The 25,118-nt window shown below is 35.5% G+C and overlaps 1 protein-coding gene across 2 annotated transcripts in view; it reads right to left on the reverse strand.

Annotated features, from left to right (window-relative positions):
• The window catches only part of slgA (proline dehydrogenase slgA), a 201,731-nt gene that overhangs the window by 105,750 nt on the left and 70,863 nt on the right, over window positions 1-25,118 (reverse strand). For both annotated transcript variants that reach the window (XM_081768008.1, XM_081768010.1), the window contains exon 2: window positions 7,230-7,438. In XM_081768008.1, coding sequence (XP_081624134.1) covers window positions 7,230-7,438 — 209 coding nt within the window. The remainder of the gene's footprint in view (window positions 1-7,229; window positions 7,439-25,118) is intronic.

A 25,118-nucleotide genomic window follows, 5' to 3' on the forward strand; every position in this document is an offset into this window, starting at 1 on the left:
ATTACGTAAAAGGTGACGAAAATCGACTGGAAGCCTTCGAAATGTGGGTGTGGAGAAGAATGGAAAGAATTAGTTGGGTTGAGCGGAAAACGAATGAGAGAGTGTTAGAAATAGTGGGTGAGAAAAGAACACTTCTAGATATTATTAGGAAGAGGAAGAGAAACTGGTTGGGACATTGCCTAAGAAGAGATTGTATCATGAGGGACGTCCTAGAAGGTATGGTGGCGGGAAAGAGAGGGAGGGGGCGAAGGAGACTACAATTAATGGATGATATTAAAACAGAAAGATCATACGCGAAGACGAAGAGGTTAGCGGAGGACCGTGGAGCATGGAAGCATCACAGCTGCGGCAAGTGACCTGCCAATAAAGGCAGAATACCTATGATGATGATTATAACTGGCCGGAATAGTTCTAGAAAAAAATTGTTCAGTTATTTTCAACTCGCTTCATCTCTACCCATATGGAGTCCCTTAATTCTTAGAATTTTGTCTGTCTTAAATGCCAGCCCAAGTTAGGAAGCCAATCCTCCTCCGATGTGATCATCGTCCGTCACCCACATATCGCATGGATGTATCACCTTCCTGTAAGGTGAAGTGGATGTATAATTTCCACATTATCGTAAAAATCAAATATTGGTGGGAAAGTATTATTTCCAAAATGGTGAAGTGTGAATACATTGTTTCACGGATTAATTTAGTGTACCGAACTCTTGGATAACAGAATGGTTTGCCTTCGGTAATTGGGCTCGAATCCCGGGGCACATCGTAGGTAATATCATACCTGTTATAAGTTTGCCACTTCTATCAGAAACAGTTAAGAATTTAGCCTTACAGCTTTAAAATTAACTAACCTTTACAGGAATTCAATATTTTAATCTTCTCTCCACACTAGTTTCTTTAAGCTATTAGTAAAAATCTTGACATTTCTTTACTAACTGAAAATTACGAACATTTTGATTTAAAGTAGGTTAGTACTAGGGATGGACAAAACCGGTTTTTATAAAAAAAAAACCGAAAACCGGTTCCTATAAAAACCGAAACCCGAAAAACCGACATTTCGGTTTTCACCGAAACTGGTTTCGGTGAAAACTTTTCGAAAAAACACAAAACTATTTCTGTGGAAATGGATTCGGTTTCCGGAGAACAACGAAACACCATTCTGGTCAAAAATAGAACAAATTTTGGGGAAAAAAAAACGAAATCGGGTTTGAAGAAAACAGAAACCGAATCAGGTGAAAAATCGAACCGGTTTTGGAGAAAACCGAAACCGGTTTTTTGAAAATTTTCAAAAACTGGTTTCGGTTTTTCTAAAAACCGAAAAACCGTTTTTTGTGCCCACCACTAGTTAGTACTGAATGTTACAACCCAGAGAGCGGGACAAATGGTGGAAGTCACAAGAGAACTTGAAAGAAAAGAGGTTAACATAAGATGGTGTGTAGGACCGAGGAAGATGAAAATGGACTGTCAGAAATGTCGATCTCGCATATATAGTAAAAGACATCAAACAGAGAACTGAGTTATCCAGTTAGAATAACCACACAACAGTGAATTCCTTAAATAATTACGAATATCATTTCAGATAGTACAAAATTGAACTAAAAGAGTTTATCTAAAGTACTTAGCTTGGTATAGTGCCACAAAATCATTCCTAAAAGGGCTAACTCAAAGTTAAGAGCTCTCGCTAAATCGTCTTCTCGTACCGAACACTATAGAAAAATCGTTAAACCGATTTTCAAGGTGAAATGTATGCGTTTACAAATACTTCCCCCAAGTTGCTCCTAAAGTAGCTTTTTCCGTAACTTCCGTGAATGAATTCGTAGGATATGTAAGGGAATTTGGTTACTGATAGTATTAAAAATGTCTATATTTAGTGTTTCTTTTGTATCGTAGATGTAGCCTAGTATTTTAATCAGTCAGTCACAACGATCTACACTCATGTCCAAAATTATTGTCACATGTCTATAAATATGTTGTTGTAGGAATATAATTTGATAACGAATTCTCCCGTTATTTCTTATAATGTTAGTATGTATATAATCGGCAAAGATATGTGTGTAGCAAGTTTCATGTCAAAAGAGCAGTAAATAAGAATAAAACGAAAATAAAACTTTCTTGTCCATTTAGCAACATTTTGTTTTACTCATTCTAATTTTCGTATTTAGAATTCTTTTCCTATGAAATTACCACAAATATACATAGTATCAGTTTTAAAAGTACCCTGTAACATCATTATCAAATTGTATTCTTAGAAGAAGACAGTAATAGATAGGTGATAATCATTTTGGACATGAGTGTACGTTTATGTATCTTTATACCTTGGCGAGTCTTATTCATACGCAGGAATTCGTGCAATATGTATGATTATAAAGATTTTGTGTAAGTTTTCAAATCGATAAAATACTGTGGTAGGCGACAATACTTTCTAAATTAAGAATAATGTGGGAAAAAATTAATAAATGTTTCCCAATTAGTTTGGAAAACGAACGAAAGAAGATGGAACATAATCACAGTTTTGTCATCATTTCTTTTCATAATTTGCTTGTCATAGTCACGAGTACGGCCACTTGAAGTTGCTCCCCTTTCTAGAAATAACAGTCATGCAACATGCCAGATACTTCTTTATAAAATAATTTTCCACTGAAACACTTGTTCGCTCCGATCCATTCCACTCAAGCGTTCGAGTGTTGACTCCATTTACAAGTGCACTTTTTACACTATTCCTCCATTGTTCTTTATTATCAATTATAAAGCTCTGACTAATAATGTCTTCCGTATCTGATCAGCATATAGAACACATTATCCCTATTGTAATTTAATTCAACTTGTTTTCTTTCATGGATTTTCCCCTTCCTACAGATTTGTGATTGTGATTCCTACACGGCCTAGTTGTTGAATAATTATTGACCTCCTTCAAGTAGTTCTATTACTATGCATTTCATTCCAATACTACCTATATCAATACTATATATGGTATAGCACTCTGGAGATCCTCATCGAAGTACTTCGCGTACAAAAAAGTATAAGAGCAACACATACTCTAGTACTCTAGTAACAGTTAGAGCTGTACTGACAAGTAAACCTTACGTTTGGGTGAATCGAGTTGCTGACTGAGATACATATGAGAAAGTAGTACTAAATGTGGTCAGTATTTCAGTGAAGTTGTAGGTGCGAAGCTCCAGGGGCTTAGGAGATACAGCTACCAGAACATCACATGGAAGTACAGAATAGTCTTCATACAGTTGGAGGTAAAAGCTCTGTAAGACCTCTTGTAACGACAAAAGGTGAATAACAAATATATGGGTACATATCAGGACTAGGGGGAAGTCATATAGTAAGGGTATACCTGACGGTGGCCATCTTGAAATCCGCCATTTTGAATTAAGGTTAAGTTTTTAAAATAGGAATAGGGTCATGTGATACATGATTTAAGGCCCAAATTTAATCAGAGAAACAATGGTAACGTTAATTTTGATTTACGCGCAATTAGTAAAAAGTTACAGGGAAATTAAATATTGTTGCAGCATATGTATTAGTCCTTTACCCCACCTTGTAAAGTTTGTGTTAATGATAATAATTAAATAAAAAAGCAGGTGGATAAATATTAGGTCTATGGTAAGAGTTGCCTTGATGGCGGCCATGTTCAAATCCGCCATTTTGAATCAGACAAAAGTTTTAAACAAAACGCATAACATTGACACCTTACTAATAGCAAATTTTACCATAAATCCAACGGTATAACCATTTTTAGTTTATCATTAGCCAGCACAAAATTAAATGGGAATAGAGTAATGCAATAGATGACTTCGGGCTAGAATGCTGGTAAATAATAAACAAAAATTGTTATACCGTTGGATTTATGGTAAAATTTGATATTAGTAAGGTGTCAATGTTATGCGTTTTGTTTAAAACTTTTGTCTGATTCAAAATGGCGGATTTGAACAGGGCCGCCATCAAGGCAACTTTTACCATAGACCTAATATTTATCCACCTGCTTTTTTTATTTAATTATTATCATTAACACAAACTTTACAAGGTGGGGTAAAGGACTAATACATATGCTGCAACAATATTTAATTTCCCTGTGACTTTTTACCAATTGCGCGTAAATCAAAATTAACGTCACCATTGTTCCTCTGATTAAATTTGGGCCTTAAATCATGTATCACATGACCCTATTCCTATTTTAAAAACTTAACCTTAATTCAAAATGGCGGATTTCAAGATGGCCGCCGTGAGGTATACCCTTACTATATGACTTCCCTCTAGTCCTAATATGTACCCATATATTTGTTATTCACCTTTTGTCGTTACAAGAGGTCTTACAGGGCTTTTACCTCCAACTGTATGAAGACTATTCTGTACTTCCATGTGATGTTCTGGTAGCTGTATCTCCTAAACCCCTGGAGCTTCGCACCTACAACTTCACTGAAATACTGACCACATTTAGTACTACTTTCTCATATGTGTCTCAGTCAGCAACTCGATTCACCCAAACGTAAGGTTTACTTGTGAGCATTCCAGAGAGTGACATAGGAATAGCCAACATTTTTCGGAATCGGAATTTTTACTTTCAGAAATCCGGAAAGTAAAATCGGAAAAAATCCGGATTTTTTCAGAAAAATCGGGTTTTTCAAATCCAGAATTTTTTCGAATTCCGAAATTTTTCCGATTTTACTTTCCGGATTCCTGAAAGTAAAAATTCCGGAATTGGCCATCCCTAGTTTGGCATATTGAAAGTGGCCGGTAACTACATAAATGAAACATTATCTACAATTAGAGAACATTTAATCGATTCAAGAAAAGTTGAATAGACATGATTACGATTCGATGGAAAAGGATACAATAATTCCAAACTCTAGCATGCTCAAAATATACAATACAAAAAGGATAAATATGTATAACCCCCTTCCATCAAAAGTAAAATAGTTACAGGAGAATAAGAGTACGCAGTACCTCGAAAGCTTCGACTCTAACTTTCCCAAGCCCAAATAAGTTATATGATCTCTTCAACTATTTTGCTTCTTGGTTGATTAATTTGAAGAAAGAAAAGAAAAATCTTTCAGTTTTATAGCCAACGGTTATGCCGCGGAGGCCAGGGGCGGATCCAGGGGGGGCAATCGCCCCCCAGAAGAGGAAACTTTTTTTTTATTTTATATATAAATAAAATGTATAGTTTATTTTTTGACGCTCTTAAAAGTAGCTCTAAGTAGCAGTATTACAACCCCTCCCCAGAAGTCTGTCCTGGATCCGCCCCTGGCGGAGGCTAAAGGAAAACGTGCTGTGAGAATGAAATTATTAAAGTAAGAGGAAACGGGAGAACCTCGAGAAAACCCACGCATACAGGTTGATCCACTACGAATCCCATTTGGCACGAGCTAGGATCTTTATTACTTTCGAGTCCCACGTCCCTTTCAACACTACGGCTACAGGAGACGTGATCTACTGCTTGTAAACGGCATGAGAATCGAACTCGGATTTCCCGCGCATGCTAACTATATACTCACAAGAAAGAAGAAAACTATTTTGCATGGTACTGACTCTTGACATAGGAATCCTATATAATTCTTGTGTTTTAAATTGTATGAAGCTGAGGTACTTGTAGTAAGAGATTTTGCAACAGTTTCTCCGATGTACGTAAAGCATATACTGAAGAAAATCATTATCCGAGTCTGGAGAAATGTCCATAAAATTCTGTCATTTCAATTACCGTTCGTTGTTCTTATCCCTTTTCTCCACTACTTAGGTGTTGTTTGTGGCCGGGAAGAATTAACTCAAAATACCATGCCAAGTTCGAGTGGAAGTATGCATATCATCATCATCATAGGCAGATCCCAGAAATGGATCTTAATCAATTAAGTATTAAATGAACACTTTATATAGAACAAAAAGAGATCGTATCCGAATAACGGATCTTAATGAATTAAATGTGAAATGAATAACTATATATAGAGCAAAGAGAGATAAACTATCCTAGTAACTGCAGTAATGGACTTTAATGAATTACGTATTAAGTAAATGCTGTATATATGAATCATACAGGGAGAGAGAAAGAGAAGCAACAACCAACTAAATAACTTATATCTCAATGTACTTATGATTTGTTAACAAATGTTACTATAAAACGTATATAAATACGTTTTCGTATATAAATACAAGGGACTTTTTAAAACTCTCGTTAAAGCTCCAGGAGAACCACGTGAGATGAGGAAACTGGGAGAGAAATGTGCTCGTTGGGCGTCGGTCCATTCCCTCAATACCAGACTGTCATTCAATCATGAAGAAAACAGTCCAATCGAAGCGGCTGCCACGTGTGAACTACATGGAGTTAAATTTCTTCAAGCGCCTGATGATTTCCCTCGGAAATCCAGAATCAGACAATTCGGAAATCAATCTTGGCCTTTCACGAACCACATATTTCAGGCGTTCATCAGGATCGTCTCCTGCGACAGACTTTCACCCTTCGCTACTCTCGTCGCGTATGTCTAAGTCTTCCTTTAAACTCTCTGGAGCACTCTTGCACACAGCCATCACTTATAAAGTTCCCGCCATAATCATTAGTCATTTGACAGTGCATTGCGACTGTATTATGTCCTTTTTACTAGATAAGTCGAATTAACGTAGTTCACACTTGGTGTGCGCTTCAATTGTACTATATTTTCGTGCTTGCTATTCCACGAAAATATAGTGCAATTGAATTAATAGTTTATCTACCGATGTGGTGGATGGTTGACGCGTATTGAACAACTCTCTTATCCCTGTTCCGTCCTTCACACTGTTCTCTGTGGGCTCAACAGAGGTGAAAAAACAACCCTCGTATTTGAGAGACCGACAACGTTTGGTTTTAATTGAGCGATTTGGCAGTGGAACCGTGGCTGCCTCTGAAACTTGGTGCGGGAGTTCAACCCCCTCGGGTCCACACTGAATCTAAACCCTGGCTGCAAGTGGAACCCTTTAGTTTTAGTTTCAAGTCAAGATTTTAAATAGTCAGAAAAGATTTACATTTGCATGATTTACTTTCGTTGGTTTACATGGGGGAGGGATAAAAACCATCTTGGTAATCAGATGTTTTTTTTTTTTTTTTTTTTTACCGACTGTCCATATTTGGATGTTAATATTACACAAAAATCCGGGCTCTATTAACAACAACTTTTAATACTTGACACTTATTTCTATTTTTATAATTATTATTATTGCCTATTAATACAAGTAGTATTAGTAAGGATCACTTACGAGACTTCCCGTCGCTCCGCCTCCTCTGAACTGATATCCTCTTCAACTGAATAATCAAGGATAGGCTTCACTCCGAACGACCTCATCCTCTCAAGTTTGGGACGAATTCTCTCTTGATCCTCACCTGCCACAAAATGGCCGTAGAACGTCGCTTTCATCAGCATCTCAAACATTTTCTTCCCTACCACTTTCTGGCATAATTTCATTAGCTAAAATGAACACAAAGAACACAAGATTAGATTATTAATGCACATAAACATATCAAAATAAAATTATTGTACTATATTAATATCATGGTAAGACATTGCAATTGAATGAAGCCTGTTTCAATCTAATATTCTGATATTACAATTACCTTCTCCATAAAGTAGTGGAAAACTACATAAAGAGTAGACTAGGATACAAACTTTAATCAGTGTTGGGAGGCAAACAAGAGCGTAGATGGCGCAGCCAGTGGTTTTGCAAATACATCGATTATAAATCTTACACTGTCAACACTTCTCTATACCTTTTCCTGCGCTCCACTCTTTTCTTTCTTGCCTCTTTCTGTTCTCTCTGTCGCTACTCCGAGCACAAATGCGTGTTCCGACGTCATAACATACCCAATTGGAGATAGTGGGTACGAATAATCTTTGAATGTTGTACAGAAATGAAGTTCTAATACTTTTTTTTTTTTTTCCTTTCTTCATTTTCCAATTTAACTTTCGAAATTTATTTCGAGAGGACATCAAGCTTTATTATACATAATGAACGTCTACTAGCTTAACATTGATAAATCTTGTAATTGCAGTTAATACTTTCGAATAATTCTACAGTAGTTTTCCATGAAACATTGAAAGATGGGGTTACGGAATTTGAAAATTACTAAAGTTTCAATAAATAAGTACGGAGGCCCGTGACTTTATGTAAAAACTACTTCTAAAAATTAAATTTCAACACTAACAAATCTTATCACATTGTACAGTTGCGTGTTGTGAATTCAATTGTTTATCAACGTCTGCAAATCATAGAAGCCGATAAGATACACAGACTATAAACTTGCAGTGAAAATAAGTACCATTATAAATAGCTTTATTGGCAAAAATTAACATTATAAGTTGATCAATTATTTTTTCACCTAGTATTTCCAACACTTTCTCAACTCTGTGTTTAGCGTCCCTTTCAGCAGCGAGGCTATATGAGATGTTGGCCTACAGCTTAATATGGAATATGAACCACATGAGCTCCCACCGGGAATCTAACCAGGGTCCTCAATTCTTTTACGTTCCAGATAATACCTATTCTCCATACCTATATTTAAAACTACTATCATTTTTTAGTTTCCAAATTCTTCTTACGCCATTCCGGTCTTTGTTTTTTTATTTCCTATTCGCATTTAAGGTCTTTATGAACAGTTCTACCTAGGGACCGATAACTATAGCTTTTCCTCTTTTACCCTCCAATATTTTAGGTGACCTAGATTTCTTCCTTATAAAAATACGAGGCGCGTTCGGAAAGTAATCTCCAATTGGTCACTGTGCGTGAAGTAGTAGGGGCAGCGCTCCCATTTTGCACAGACGTGCGCGGTTAGATCAGTCTGCAACCAGTCGTGGTAGACTAATCACTAGTTCCCCTTTTGTACCGTCTCAAAATGTGTGTTGCAGTAGAAAATCCCACGGGATGCGAAGTGCGAGCTATTGGTTTTCTTACGGTAAAACAATCGGCAGCAGCTATTCATTGGGAGCTTTGTGCCGTGTATGTACCAAGTGTGAAGAGTGAAAGAATTGTTCGTCCACTTTTAAATGAAGGAACCCATTCACGAACAAACATTCATAACGAAGACAGGAGTGGCAGGCCATCAGTGATCACTGACGAACTCATTCAGAAAATTGATGGAAAAGTTCGTGAAAATCGACGCTTTACAATCTCAGAGCTTAAAAGATGTGGTCACAGGCTAGCTCAAGACACAGGTGAAAGATTTTTTTATGCTGATGGAATTTCTAAACTAGTGCAGAGATATAAGTGCTTGAATGTTTATGGAAACTATGTTGAAAAATAGAGCAAAGTAGTAGTTTTCCGATGTAGGCCTATATAATAAATTCTTATTTACTTTGGTGTTTCTTTTTTAATGAATATGTGATTACTTTCCCAACGGCCCTCGTAAATAATTAAATTCGTCTTTCTATAACACTTTTCATTATTCACAAAGTTTAATGTTAATTTCCGATTCAGTTTTCGCTAGAAGAACCACGTCATCCAGGGCTGGATTAACCCATCTGGAGGCCTGGAGCTAGAAAATAATGTGATCCCTGCTGACTTCATCTAATACATTTTTGTGAAAGTATAGTAGAAAAGTTAAGGTAATACAGGGTTTTCATAAAGTCTAGACGGATTTAATTTGCTTATAATAATTTTCATAAAAAATGCTCATAATGAAATCAAATAAAGTGCAAACGGTAGCGGAAGGATTAAATTTTCAGTTGGCAACACTGTTAGATAAGCGGCAACTCAGAGAGATAGCCCTAAAGTGAACATTTGGTGCGCTGTGTCATATGATCATCTGATTGGACCGTTCTTTTTTGAAGAGGAGACCGTGAATGGAGATTCGTACCTGGATATGTTGCAGAAATACCTCATTCCGGAACTGGAGGCACGTGGAATCCAGAACGACATTGTGTTCCAACAGGACGGGGCACCCCCTCACTATGCAATCAAGGTGAGACAGTTCCTAGACGAGAAATTCCCTAACCGATGGATTGGGAATGGCGCCCAGTTGGAGGTGTGGCGGTGAATGAACTGAGCTGGTGCAGATTACAGGTAAAAATTTAATCCTTCCGCTACCGTTTGCACTTGATTTGATTTCAATATGAGCATTTTTATGTAAATTATAAGCGAATTAAATCCGTCCATACTTTATGAAAACCCTGTATGTTTCATATTTCTGGTCATATTTTATTTTATGAATATGATTGTATCTTCATGATTCTTTTTAGATAGCAGGTTGAGATTTTGATCAGAGTGGAGATCCCTGTCTACCTGGAGGCTCGGGGCTATAGCCCCTCCTTAATTCGGCCCTGACGTCATCTCTAAAGAAATGAAAAAAAAAACTGAAACTTGTTTATTTTTGATGCGACTTATACACAACAGTACAGAATACAAAATTGAAATTTTATAATTTGTGAAAATTTAGATTGTTTTTACCTTAAAACCCATCATCATTTTTTCATAAATCTTAAGCGCAAATAGAGAAGGGAATACGTTTTGTACTTGAACCTCCGATTTCTCTCACTTCACCGAATGAGAATCCACGCATACGACCTTCGGAGAGGTATTATTAAAACTTAACAACGAAGGTCACACTGCCAACAAAGGTTTTATACAAGTATCGAAACTACGGCTGTTAAACTACAGATTTTTTTTTTTTTTTTTTATACCCAGTTAATTGCCAAAATTATATCAACAAACCTTCTGCTTCTGAGTGAACAGGTAATAACCAATTTGAAAAGTAAAAAAAAAGAACAATAGCATAATTCAAGGCAATGTTGAAGCTGGATTTGTTATGTCTGATAAAATTAATAACAGTAATTCCGAGACTGTTACGACCTCAACCAAAATGGTCTTTTGTTTAGGCTAACGCTACTGAGTCAACAAATTCTTCAAAAAAAGAATTGGAGTACTAACTACGACAAGATATGAAAGCAACTTTATTTACGTCTACTTTCATTTGCCTAGTAAGCGTGTAGTTCTCGCTTAGCAATCTGAAACTTTGAATAAGATAACACGGCTCCTCATATTTTCTAATTTTGCTCAGTGTCAGCAGGTGAATGCTGGGAACAACACTTACGTACAATTCTATTGCCTGTCAGTACAAGTGGAATAAAGTGATTCTTTAAGGAATTTATAATGGCTATCATATTTTAAACATGTTTCATTTTACCTTTTTGCTGAGCGCAGACCTGTATTTAGGTAAGTGCTATTCTGTGCTTGAGACAGGGTGGCAGTTTTTTCTTTTTTTAAAAAAAGGATTCAAAATATTTAAAACTAGCAACCCATAGAGTCCCGCGCAAGCGCGAGAAAATATGTTAATGTGTTTAATTCGCTCTAATTACAGTAGTTAGTAATTAGCTGGCTTATTAGATTATATTTAAAAAGTCATCCTCTCCCACTCCCATCCCAAGGGGTGAGGATGAACTTGACCAAGAAAACTGATACCGTTAAACTCCGTGACCTCGAAAACTGAGTTCAACACTAATATCTGTCGTTTCTGATTACTTTTAAAATGCTGCCCCCTTCCCTGGGGAGTGGAGCCTATGGACCTCTGGGTCAAACACCTACCTTCGAGCAGAGCACTACATCACAATCACTAAAATAATTACGCCATTTAAAATTACGTTGCAAATTTTGTAACTTGTAATGCCTAAACTGCTACTCAACAAGAGCTGGTATGTTTGCAAAATCACGGCTTGTTTTCTTGTTTAAGACATAAGTTGGTGCGGGGGAGGGGGAGATATGAGGCACGCTAAACTTCAAACATACGAGAGTTCTCCAGAAAGTACCAGACGTTTTGGCCTATCGCGGCAGCAGTCGTTTTTTCAGACAAAATGTTCCGGGGGGCACACTTAGTATTTGGGGGGGACACTGCTGGTACTATTTTATTTACTATCATATTATAGATGTATTATCTTGGTCTCCTCCGGGGGGGCACTGTTAGAGCTCCGGGGGGCAGTGCCCCCCAAAAAACATGTCTGGAAGAAACACTGCGCTGCAGTAGCCAGGGCCAGAGTCGCCATTTTTGTCAGAATGTTGCCACACTGAGTACACATCCAGCTGTGATAGCGTATGGAGTGCGACGTTTTTATTGAGCTTACTGTGATATATTACAATGTGCGCTACAATAGAAAATCCCGCCTATAGTGAGTTGCTTTCTGTGATTAGGTTTTTGTTGAAAAAACAAACAAACAAACAAACAAACAAACTAGAAGCCAATTATAATCGCCAACTGTGCGGACATGGAATAATGAGTGAAGGCTGAGTAAAGCAATGGTACTACCATGAGCAAAATAAATGACGCGTCTCTTTATTTTGAAGTTTTTTGAAAATATCTCCGTTTTCTTTATATGTTCGAAATTTCGGAAGGTTTCCCCAGCAGGACAGGTTAATAACAAACCCGTTTTTAATATTTGTGTTAGATATTAGCTTAAAATAAAGAAATTAGAAGCAAAAAACATTAAATCGACAGAAATCTCGAGAATTACCAACTCTGCTAAAGTGGGAAATTTTCAAGAACACGAGGGAATTCTGCATTTCAACACGAAGCAGCGACATCTATGTCATTGAGAGAAATGTGGATTAAATCTACAAACTAAACTTTTAACGAATATTTCTAGTATGTCTTATTATATGCATTATCTGCAAACTCCAAATATATGAATATATGCTAAGTATTAACATAAAGATCGAGCAAATAGTGGAAATTATCTATGGAAAAGGACGAATTGGTAGGACGATCGTAATGAAATATCGTCTTTACCGGAACAGGCTCAGTTCACGTAAAAAAACAAATAGCTCAGTTAGTTAAAGCAATGAGTCTGTATGCTGAAGGTAGCGGGTTCGATCTCATGGAAGTGCCGTTGTCATTTTTATCTCTACACTACGGTTATTTTATTTATTTTTTTATGTGGGAAAGAATTAAATTGTAACGTATGTGTAAAACTCATGATGATACCAAAAAAAGAAAAAATGCTGTTGTCGCACTTGCATTAGCGTCCCTAATTTTGTTTGCAAACAGTTTCGTAATTATTTCCCCTGTGCTCACTGCTCACCATATGCTCGCTGGCGCATAACGAATGTTTCCCAGTAAATGTTAATTCTAATTTGGAGAATTTTATAGTTTCACAATATTTCTCACTAGATACTCTTCTATCTACGTGTTTGGATATTTTGATAACAGATGTCCCTATTAAATGTTTAATTTTCCCTAGATGTTTAATTACGGAAAAGTTTTACAATGTATTTGTATTGAATTGAAATTGTTTTGAATTTACTACATAAGGTAAGTAGACCGAAGGAGGAGAACTCAAGTAATTGATATTCTACGTAAAAGCAACCTATTGTAGAATGATGATGCTTCTTACCTTCAGCACATAATCTTTACGTTAGAGAGTCAGACAGAGAAAAATCCTGGTTTTTCCTCCTCTATGACCACCCATCTTAAATCTCTACATATCATTGTTCGTCTCACAAAATTTCGGTGCTCCAAAAACATTCAAATAATAATAATAATAATAATAATAATAATAATAATAATAATAATAATAATAATAATAATAATAATAATAATAATAATCCTGAATATGCCATCCTTACATAATGTAAGGATATCTTAGTTTCCTAGTTTAAATCTTAAATATCTTAGTTTAAAATGCTTTCTTTAGTACTTATTTGAGCAACCATGTAGGAGGGGGTACGACTTTTTATTTTGCCCCTCTCATTTCAGTACCCTTCCAACAGAAAGTAATTTTTGATAAGCAGGACAGACAAAATGAATAAGAAATATATTTACAGCATCCTCTCCCCTTTCATGATTGGAATATCACGTAATATTTTTTATTCTACGAAAGATGGCCCTGTGCGGTTAGGGGTAGGTAACTAAAAAATACCTTATATATAGCGCCCCTTGATTGTAATATTACCGCTTCTTTATTTGTACGAGGGAGCCCCTACACAATCAAGGGTGACAAAAAGAATAGGAAGAGTGTCTATTGATTCCAGTGGTGGATCCAGCACGAATTCCTGGGGGAGGGGAGTTGAAGTGAAACATTCTTTTGATGATGTGAAGCTGTCACAAATTACCACTTAACTAAACTAAACAATAGTGGGGGGAACCGGAACCCAGTCAGTTTAAATTGGTGTAAAAGTTTAATTTTTGGGTTCATATTAAAAGTTGTGGTTTCAAATGAGAATTTCAGTCCAAGTGGTCAATCATCAAATCTCGTGGGGCTCTTCAATGTAGGCTAATACGGCTCCCTTATGAGAAAAGGCAAAATTATTAACATGTTTATAACTTCCGAATTTTCCGTCTATTTTAAAGAAATTATTGGCTTCATATTAAAGCCTTGGCTTCAAATGACAATTTCAGTCCGTGTGGACAATGATCAAATCTCGGAGGGCTCTTCGGTGTAGGGGTTTCGGCTTCTTTATGGGACAAGATTCACGTAGTTGATATTGCAAAATTGTTTTGTATATATAAGTGGAAATTTGCACCATTTGGTTAATTTTACCTCGTATGTTTTGCAGATTCATATTCCAAGCAATAGTTACTTCGCAGAGCTAAAAGAAGGCACTTACTAGTTTCATTAAAATGAAATGTCTTTTATGAGAAGTTCTCATTGAGCCGACGAACGAATAGGCACCCAAACGTTGGTTAAGTCGAACGGTTGAAACCCGTTGAGCTCGCTACAATTATTATTATTATTATTATTATTATTATTATTATTATTATTATTATTATTATTATTATTATATTAGGAGATTTTAACGCAGGAGGCATAGATTGGATTTCAGGTAACATCACAACTGATAATTATTATTCGAAGAAAAAAGCAGAAAAAATATTTGAATTAAGCAATATTTTAAATTTAAACCAGAAAAACAAGTCATATGACCATAGTAATCCGGGAAGAGTATTAGATTTGTTGCTGACAAATTTGGATAACAGTTCTATGCATTTTGACATCCCACCACTGACTAAAGTCGATCGCTTCCATCCCCCATTCATGTTTGAGTGGAAAATTATAGATAGTGGCAAATATTGTCCCGTTCCTCAGTACGATACATATAATTTCAAACAAGCAGATTTCCTAGGTATTTACAAGGGCATTAGAGAAATTAACTTAATAAATAATTGCAGTAACAGTGTCAATGAAACCACTGACCATTTATATAATTTAATTTATTCTGTATTTAACGAGCATGTATCTAAGAAGTCAATTGGTTGTAAACAAAAATATAAGGATCCATGGATGACGCGAGAACTGAAAGCACTAATAAACAAAAAAACTAAATATTTTGTTAAAGCCAAAAGAACAAATGATGACGTATGGTATCAGAGATATTCAGACCTAAGGAAACTTGTAAAAAAGAAATACACTGAAGCAAGAAAATCTTATTATTCAGATTTAGAAAATAGTATTTTTAAGAACAGCTCATATTTTTGGAACGTTTTTAAAAAGTCTGATTGTAAACAAGTACCTAAGCAAATAAATTGTAATGGTATGCTAATTCAAGACACTATCGAAATTGCTGAAGTATTTAAGAGTGTATTTTATGAAGCTTTTAACTTAGAAGTAGGTCAAGAGGTATTGCCTGAGAATATCGTTAGTAATAGTGCTCTAATCGGAATTCCTACCGTTACTGATTTAGATGTAATGGAAGCAATTAAACTAATTAAACCGAACACTACTCCAGGTCCAGATAATATTCCTTATTATGTAATAAAAGCTTGTGCAACTGCACTTTCAACTAATTTAGCAAAAATATTTAACGTTTCATTACGTACAGGTGTGTATCCTTCAATGTGGAAGCAAGTATATGTTGTTCCGGTATATAAATCAGGTGATAGACAGATTGCAAGTAACTACAGGCCAATAACTCTTGTCAATGCATTCTCGAAGATATTTGAACTAATTGTCCATAAACACATATATTTTAATGTAAGAAATATCTTAAATGAGTCTCAACATGGTTTTTATAAGGGCAAGTCAATTGTAACGAATCTAATTCATTTTGCAGACTTTACCTATAACGCACTGAAAAATAAATTGCAAGTCGATGTAATATACATAGATATATCAAAAGCTTTTGACTCTGTCAGTCATAAGTATCTCATTAGCAAGTTATCAAATATTGGTTTATCACCTTTGTACACTCGTTGGTTTGAAAGCTATCTGTCAAACAGAACTTACGAAGTTAAAATCGGACCTGTACATTCTAGTGTAGGCTATGTAAAAAACGGAATACCACAAGGGTCGCCCTTGGGCCCTCTCTTATTTTCTTTATTTTTAAATGACCTGACAGAAAAAATAAAATACTCTAAAATTCTCCTATATGCTGACGATATGAAGTTGTTCAGACTAGTCAACAATGAGTTCGATAATTATTTACTGCAACAAGACTTAAATGCAGTAAACACGTGGTGTAGACATAATTTTCTAAAAATTAATGATAAGAAAACAAAATTTATGACATACACCAATAAAACTCAATATTATGTCAGTAAATATGAGGTCAACGGTGTACAAATTGAGAAAATAAGCATTATTAAAGACCTAGGTATTACATTTGACAGTCAGTTAAAGTTTTCTAATCATATAAATTGTATTGTACAAGGTGCCAGAAGGATAATAGGTTTTATTTTTAAACAGTGGCCTGTATTTGAAAGAGATAAAACGTATGTATTTCTATATAAATTACTTGTAAGACCAAAATTAGAATTTGGTTCGGTAATTTGGAACAGCATTTCTAAAACTTTGACAAACAAGATTGAATCTGTGCAAAAATGTTTTATTCGACTGCTATGTTTTAAAATGAAAATGAGCTATTACTCACATAGTTATGAATATTGGATTGATTATTGGGGTTTAGAAAGCCTTATGAATAGACGAAAAAATTTCGACAGAGTATGCATGCAAAAAATACTAGATAACATTTATATCAGTGAATATTGTTTACAAAACATAGGTTTTAAGGTGCCAAATCATAGCATAAGAAATACCATGATTTTAGTTCCTCTGAATTGGAAATGTGAAATTTTAAAAAGATTGACACATTCTTTAAGCTCATTTTAGACTTATTGTATTAAGCAATGTGAAAGTTTTATGTGATCTGACTAATAGTTTTTAATCAATGACGTTTAGAAACATTAAGCCAAATGTAATTTTATGACTGCTGTTCTTAGCTTCTTGTTGTTTTAGATGGATGGAAAACTTGGTAACTTTTACTGCGTTGACAAGGAATTATTCTGCTTAGCTGACTTTTATCTACATTGTGTTTTATATTAGTACCCTTCTTTTTATTGTTTTATTTCTTATTATTTATTTTTAGTAGTATCATCATTCCATTGCATACTCTGATACCAAGTGCTGTATTTTTGCCAAAAGCTGTTCGCGGCACTAAAATAAAGATTATTATTATTATTATTATTATTAATAATAATAATAGAGCATTCACCTTTGGTGCATGGGGTCCGTGGCTCGATTCCACTTCGCGCCAAGTGAAATTTGAGGTGGACAAATACCGTGTGCATGGGTATGTGTTTTCTTGAGATTTTCCATTTTCCTCCCACTTTCTTCATTTCACCATTTCATTCATCATCATTCTCCCTTAGCGTAGGTGCATAATCGACCAACGTTAAACTAGATATTGCAATTTCAATAATAATAATAATAAAAATTAATTCAACTGAAAAGACTGTAATTTATGTGGACAGCAATTATCATAAATATGCAACCATTATAAAAACAATGCTTTGAGTAGAAAGATAATCCTTTCCAAGTGTTAACGAATGCGCACGAGATAAGACATGTCTCGAGAAAGAGACAAGACGCGCTTTGTGACATCCAAGATAATACGAGGCAAATGTTTTGGACACGAGATAGCTTGTAAAATGTCTCGTCTTGTCTGGAATGTCTCGAAAACAAAAGTCTAAGTTTTAATATTATCTTTCAAGATCTATTCTCTCAGAAGTAGTTCTCTGCCTTAAAATTAATAACGACATTTGTGATTTAAAAAAAGATAAACAATGCCTAAAGTTAATAGTTAACTTTTCGAAAAGAAGCTTCATTAAGGGTGAACCTGAAAGATGTCCACAAACTTCGGAAGGTGATTCGTGACATCAAAAGGAGACAAATGGTCCTCTTGCAGTTTTCGAATTCAGCTTCGTTGTCGAGATACAGGGTTGCCAACTGGTCGTGTTTGAGAAACTCACTGAGAATAAATTCAAGTCCAAGAATAAACTACTACTCGTATATTTTTCAGGTCAATTGACTTATACCATGTTGTAAGGTCAAATATTTATTTATGAAGTGTGTACAAAATTCGCCAGGGTCTTTTCTGAGAAAATCGTCGAGAAAAAGTCACCTCCAAGAATAAACTACCCCTTGTAAATTTTTCTAAGAGAAATATCTGATACTGCAATATAGGGTTGTTAATTAAATATTGATTAATGAAAAATAAACAAAAGTGTTAAAACCATTTTTGAGAAAATAGCGTTTTTCGATTTTCGGCTGTTTGTAAACCACACTTATTTTAGGTGGTAGGAAAAAATGGAAAAGCTCCTGTAAGAATACTAAGTAAACCCTAAGTTTAAAATTTGGTGTAGATAAGTTGAACGGTATGGCCTCTAGGCGAGTGCATATAAAAGTGTGCCGAACGGACGGACCGGAAGGACGGGTGTCGAAAAGTCACATTTTCGGTATGTAGACGCCATGAAACGTAAATCCGTTGAAATCTGAATTTGATATTTTCACAATCACTATATTTTCTTCTCTCTTTTGTCGCTCGAAAAAGAAAAGCCTAAGTTTACCACAAAAAGCTAGGGAGTTTCTCAAAAAATATTCAATTACAGGGCCACCGCACTAAACTTTTTCAATTCAATTTCTTAACTGTGTTAGGCCGCAGTTGTTACTGAAGTGTGTATTTGGATAATACGAATAAAATTATCGTATTATTCAAATTCATCGAATGTCAGATTATCGAATAAAAAACTTCGATTGAAGAAAATCCACACTACAAAACTAACTCACACTTTGAGCACATTTTCATTAGACATATAATAGACCAATTAATGCAATCATTGTTTATGAAATATGAAAAAAATCAAATGAGTCACTTTGGGAAAGTCGTTCAAAAAGAACACGTAAAGAGTAACCTACCTCTTGTGAATTGTTTCGAACAATGAGTTAAGATATACTTTTGGTTATTAATGAAATATTTATTTGCGAAATTTGAACAAAATCGCCTGTCGTTCGAGAAAATTGTCGGGGAAATAACCTTGACCCCAAAAATAAACTATCCGTTGTAATTGTTTTTCATAGAAATGACTTATACTAAAATATAGGGTTGTTAATGAAATACTTATTTATGAATCATCAATAAAATTGTCCGAGTAATTTTTGAGAAAATCGTGAGGGAAAAATAACTCCCCGAAGAAACTATCTCTTGAGGATTCTTTCAGGGTAAGCGAGTTATTCCATATTACTAGGTTTTTAATGAAATATTTATTTCTGAGTACGAACAAAATTGCTTGACTCATTTTTGAGAAAACCGTGGAGGAAAAACACCCCCAAGAGTAAACTACCCCTCGCATATTTTTTCAGGACAAACGAGTTTTGCCATATTGTTCGGTTATTAACGAAATATTTATTTTTGAAATATGAATAAACTCTTTTGAGTCGTTTTTGAGAAAATCGCCCAGACAACACTCCACCAAGAATAAACTACCCCTCGCATTTTTTTTTTTAGGACAAACGAGTTATGCCATATTGATAAGTTATTAATGAAATCTTTATTTATGAAATATGAACGAAAACATTTGAGTCCATTTTGAGAAAATCACTGAGAAAAAACTCACCCCCTTAGTATAAACTACCCCTTGTAGATTTTTCTCAGATAAATGCCTTATACCACAAAATAGGGTTGCTAATTAAATATTGATTTATAAAAAAAGAAAGAAAACAAGATCGTTAGAGCCAGTTATGAGAAAATATCTTTTATCTATTTTCATCGTACAGGAAACTACCCTTGTTTTGGGAGTAGGAGGGAAATAAAAAAAAACTATAGGAAATACTATGAAAATCTTAAACTAAAATTTGGTGCAGATAAGTTGAACGGTATGGCCTCTAGGCGAGTGTACAGAAAAGTGTAGCGAACGGACGGACGAACAGATAGACATGTATCGAAAAATAACTTTTTCGGTGTTAGGGGCTATAATACGTATAAATTCGTTGAAATCTCAAATTTGATTTTTTTTCGAACACCATACTTTCTTCTCTCATTTGTCACTTCAAAGTAAAAGGAACTCAGAACTACAGATAAAAGACACCTACTTTTACACATAGACATTATTTATTGATTTAAAACTGTTTTAGTTTGTGTCATTTCACTTCCAATTGAAAGGTTTTACAATGATTAACGGCATACCAATGACGAGACGGAAGTTTTCAGGAAGTAAATGAATTCAGAAGTCTAGATTGCATTACAGCTATCAGCCTGTTTTTATTTCTGCAATTGTTAACAGCTGTAATTTCGTCCAAACGCTACATGAAATAATTTTTGGTTGACGTCATTGTGTTACTATTTTAGTATTGTTCTTTTCAGACTTGGTTGAAGTTTTGTCTTAACGGTTATACATTTTTTTCTTATTTCATCGTTACACATAAGAATAAAATGTTGTGGTGACTGGATAGATTCGAACCTACGAACATTGAGTTTTTATTCTTCAAACAATTTACCAATGGACCAAGCTTTGTCCTCACGTTAACGTACGGTTACAGGGTTTATTACGATTTAAATAAAATGGCTGGCTGTTAGAGTTTCCTGCCCAAATATTTCGATAAAAAATTTTCATTGCTTCGTACACTGTTTAGATACACATTTTAGGAGAGTGAATTTTGGTGTATATAATAATTTCATGCCAGATAAAAGCTGGATAAGTTTTAATAACATGTTTCATATGTAGTTCTCAATAATAGACTTGTTGTTCGGGATGACGTTCCAAGGTTTAGCATTGACTAGCAGTTTTTGCTATTAATATCCCTTCTAGCAATATTGGCAGTAGACAAAAGTTAGCCCGTGTTAAAGCTTTTTGCTCCTAATTTAGTTATTTTACTTTATTATTTAACGAATATATTGAAAATTGTCAGAGACACGTATGCAGTAATTTATTTTGGGAGGGGTCCGACTTCAATATTAGGATAAATTATAATAAAATTTTAAAAGATAATCCCCAAAATTAGGCTAAATTTACAGAAAAGTTGGGGTTTCAGAGGGGGTCCGGACCCCCTAGACCCACCCATAAATGCGTTCTTGTTTGTCAGTAACATTTCCTCATTTTGAAACCCTCAAAAACTTCGGATAGACTATATAAAGGAAAACGAGTTATTTTCGATGAAATATCACTTCAAGGAGACGCGTCAGTTTTATTGCACAGTGTGGTATCCCACGTTCACAATGGCAAGAGTTTCTTTCCTCTGATTCTCTATCATTGTGCTCTATCGAAAGGTTAGGTTTGTAACATATTACTCCTACGAACAAGCATGACTGGCAGATAGGAATACTGAACACAACTCCAGAGAAATGCATGCTGGAACTTACGTTTATAGCTACGCTTTGGTGATTTGCCCTCAAGGTCAATCGAGTGGTAATTCAGTTCCGTCTCTGTTCTTAAGCCATGTTCGTATTACTTCGAACAGTTTTGATAATGAAAAGCATGCCTCTTAATATAACAGACTTCTTTCGCGTAAGAAATCGAAACTCAGTTGGTCAGAGCAACTAGTCTGTAAGAATTAGGTTGTTAGTTAGTTAGGAGCCCAGTACGAGTAAGGGTTTTTATTACTATTGTTTTTATCTTTTTTATGTGAGGAAAAATCAAATTGTGACATCGCGATATCAAATGTATTTGATTAGGTAGCTTTGTCTTACCTAAACTTTAAACATCAGTAACCGTCGAAATTATTTCACTAACCGATCACTTACTGAACATTTCAAACACGTGAAACCAGTGGCATAACATGGTTAACCTCTCCTCCGCAGTCCTTAGTTATGCGTCCGTACTTTCAAGGGCGGACTAAGGGCCGGGCGACTGCCCGGGGTGCCAGAGAAAGAGGGGCACCAAAACGAGCCTCAAAAAGTAAATTTTACAATGTGCTTTCTACTGACGTTTTTGGTTTATATTCTTGTAAAGTAGTGGCAATTATATGATATTTTTACATTTCACTATGGAAGAAGAGAGTTTCATAGTACTAAGGGGGCTGTATCGAAAAATTGAGAGATGGCATGTAGAATAAAGAGTGCCGGGAATTAAGTATTGTTTGTTTGTTTGCTTGAGTTTAGCGTTCCACGGTTATGCCTTAATGGGCAAGGGAGATGTGGATACTAATTATAGTGGAATCCGAACCACTTTTATCGTTCAACAGTAATCCACCGGGAATTGGACCCGGTACCACAGAGGGCAGGCGTGCTAGCCACTAGACCAGAGGGGGTGGAGTTGGTATTGTTTATAGCGAGCCATATTCTTTGTGAAGTTTTCCTAGGTAATGGATTTCTTTTTGAAAATGGGTTTAAAACAGGGGCGTCATTTAGGGAGGACAGGGAGGGGCATTTGCCCCCCCTGAGTTTGAGATGTATATAGATTTTATCATTAGAATAGTAGTAAATCAGTGAAAAACGCGAAATTTTACTTATATCAAGAGGTCTTGTTCCCCCCCCCCAAAGCAAAATCTGAAATGACGCTCCTGGTTTAAACTATTAAAAACACTATGATAAAATGTAAAATATAGGCTACTACTAGGGGAAGGGCGCCAAAAAGTCACTTTGCCCGTGTGAAAATTTGGCCTGCTCCGCCCCGGCGTACTTACTGTATATTTTTTGGCCTTGCAGCTTGTGCGGTCCCCACGCCTCATTGTTGCGGGGGCGCTATTTACGCCTACCTTTCGAACGTAATTCAATAACTGTTTAAGAAATTCTACCATCAGCGTGGAAACGGGAATATATTTTTCTAATAGTCCCATAGAACTTTCACTCAGAACGCCAGATGCAATTTTTCAGAGTGGGCTCTGGCTCATATTCAGGAATAATAATAATAATAATAATAATAATAATAATAAATATGAATGTCTTTGGAGAGCCGAAATTATGTGACACGAATCATTATAGATAGAGCTTTAAGATGAGTGGTCATAGGGGAGGAAAAACAGGATTTCTCTCTCTCTGACTCTCTAACGTTAAGATTATGTGCTGAAGGTAAGAAGCATCATCATTCTACAATAGGTTGCTTTTACGTAGAATATCTATTACTTGAGCTCTCCTCCTTCGGGCAACTTTGCTTATGTAGTAAATTCAAAACAATTTCAATTTAAGACAAATATTTATAGAGAAAATTAAACATTTAATAGGGAAATCTGTTATCAAAATATCCAAACTTTTTTTTTTGGTATCGTCATGAGTTTTACACATATATTACATTTTGATTCTTTCCCAAATAAAAAATAAATAAAATAACCTTAGTGATAAAAATGACAACAGTACTTCCACGGGATTCGAACCGTCTACCTTCGGTATACAAACTCGTTGCTTTATCTAACTGAGCTATTTGCTTTCTTACGTAAGCTGAACCTGTTCTACAGTAAAGACGATTTTTCATTACGATTGGGCTAACAATTCGTCTTTTTCCATAGGTAATTTCCACTATTTGCACTATCTATACGTTAATACTTAGCATAGATTCATATATTTAGAGTTCGCTGATAATGCATATAATAAGACATACTAGAAATATTTCGTTAAAATTTTCGTTTGTAGATCTAATCCACGCTCCTCTCAATGACATAGATGTCGCTGCTTCGTGTTGAACTGCAGAATTCCCTCGCGTTCTTGAAAATTTCCCACTTTAGCAGAGTTGGTAATTCTCGATATTTCTGTCGATTTAATGTTTTTTGCTTCTAATTTCTTTATTTTAAGCTAATATCTAACACAAATATTAAAAACGGGTTTGTTATTAACCTGTCCTGCTGGGGAAACCTTCCGAAATTTCGAACATATAAAGAAAACGGTGATATTTTCAAAAAACTTCAAAATAAAGAGACGCGTCATTTATTTTGCTCATAGTAGTACATTAATTTTAAAAACCCAAGCGTACCCGAGAGCTCTTGAATGGTTTTAAATGGGAGGGAGACAAAGCTGTTTGAAAAATAGCTTTAGCTTCATTATACGCGGTATTACTTTTTAGAGAGTAACAGCCATTCGTCGTGATATAGGTGTACTACTTCAGATTGTGCGCCATCATATACTAATTGTAATGGTATCAAAAACTCAAATTCGCCAAAATTGGAGATACGCGGTGTTCAATCTCAATCGACAACGATATACAAAATTACCAACAAATCATATCATTGGTCATATGTTGAAAATTTATAATAGCTATTATATAAGAATTACACTACTTTGATGTAAAACTCAATACTTCGAGCCAACTTTCATAGTCTAGGAGGCGATATGCAGCGGCGTAGCGTAAGGGAACGCCGGTACGCCCGGCATCCCCTGTTAATAAGAAAAAGTACGTATTTCATTATATATAAATTGTCTGCTTGTAATTATCACAATTATTTCCACTGCAATCTTCTGGCGCGCTCTCTCGACTTACTTTGACAAGAGGAACCTACGCATGCGCGTCGCTCAGATGCACATTTTCTGTCTTTCCTCCTGTCGTATGCTATTTTCCTCGGGCTTCCAGGCCTACTGAAAGCATCGGGGTTTTCGTCTGCTTTCTGTTGAATGCGCATGCGCAAAACTTCCCTTCTCACTCCTCCTCATCCCTTGCAACCCTACATTCGCTTTAGATATACGCTGGCATATTCAAGTATTTCCAACTGTATATATTTTGAACTAAGCTATAGTTTCTGAACAGAACGTACGAGCCCTAATATAAAGGAAATAGAACAAAACGGAAATGGTTAGTTCAACGCATTTTTGAAGCATGCCGGTTATGTAAATAATAGTATTAAAATAATTATGCCTTAATCGTAACTAAATGCATCGTAATTGTAATCTTCATCGTAGAGGAGCTCACAGACACAGGCATAAATGTAAAGCATTATGTAGAATTACGGTCACCGATCTGGTAGGACAAGAGAGCCA

This window comes from Thermobia domestica, chromosome 8 (assembly GCF_964235325.1).
Source record: "Thermobia domestica chromosome 8, izTheDome1.hap1.1, whole genome shotgun sequence".
Classification (NCBI taxonomy): Eukaryota; Metazoa; Arthropoda; class Insecta; order Zygentoma; family Lepismatidae; genus Thermobia; species Thermobia domestica.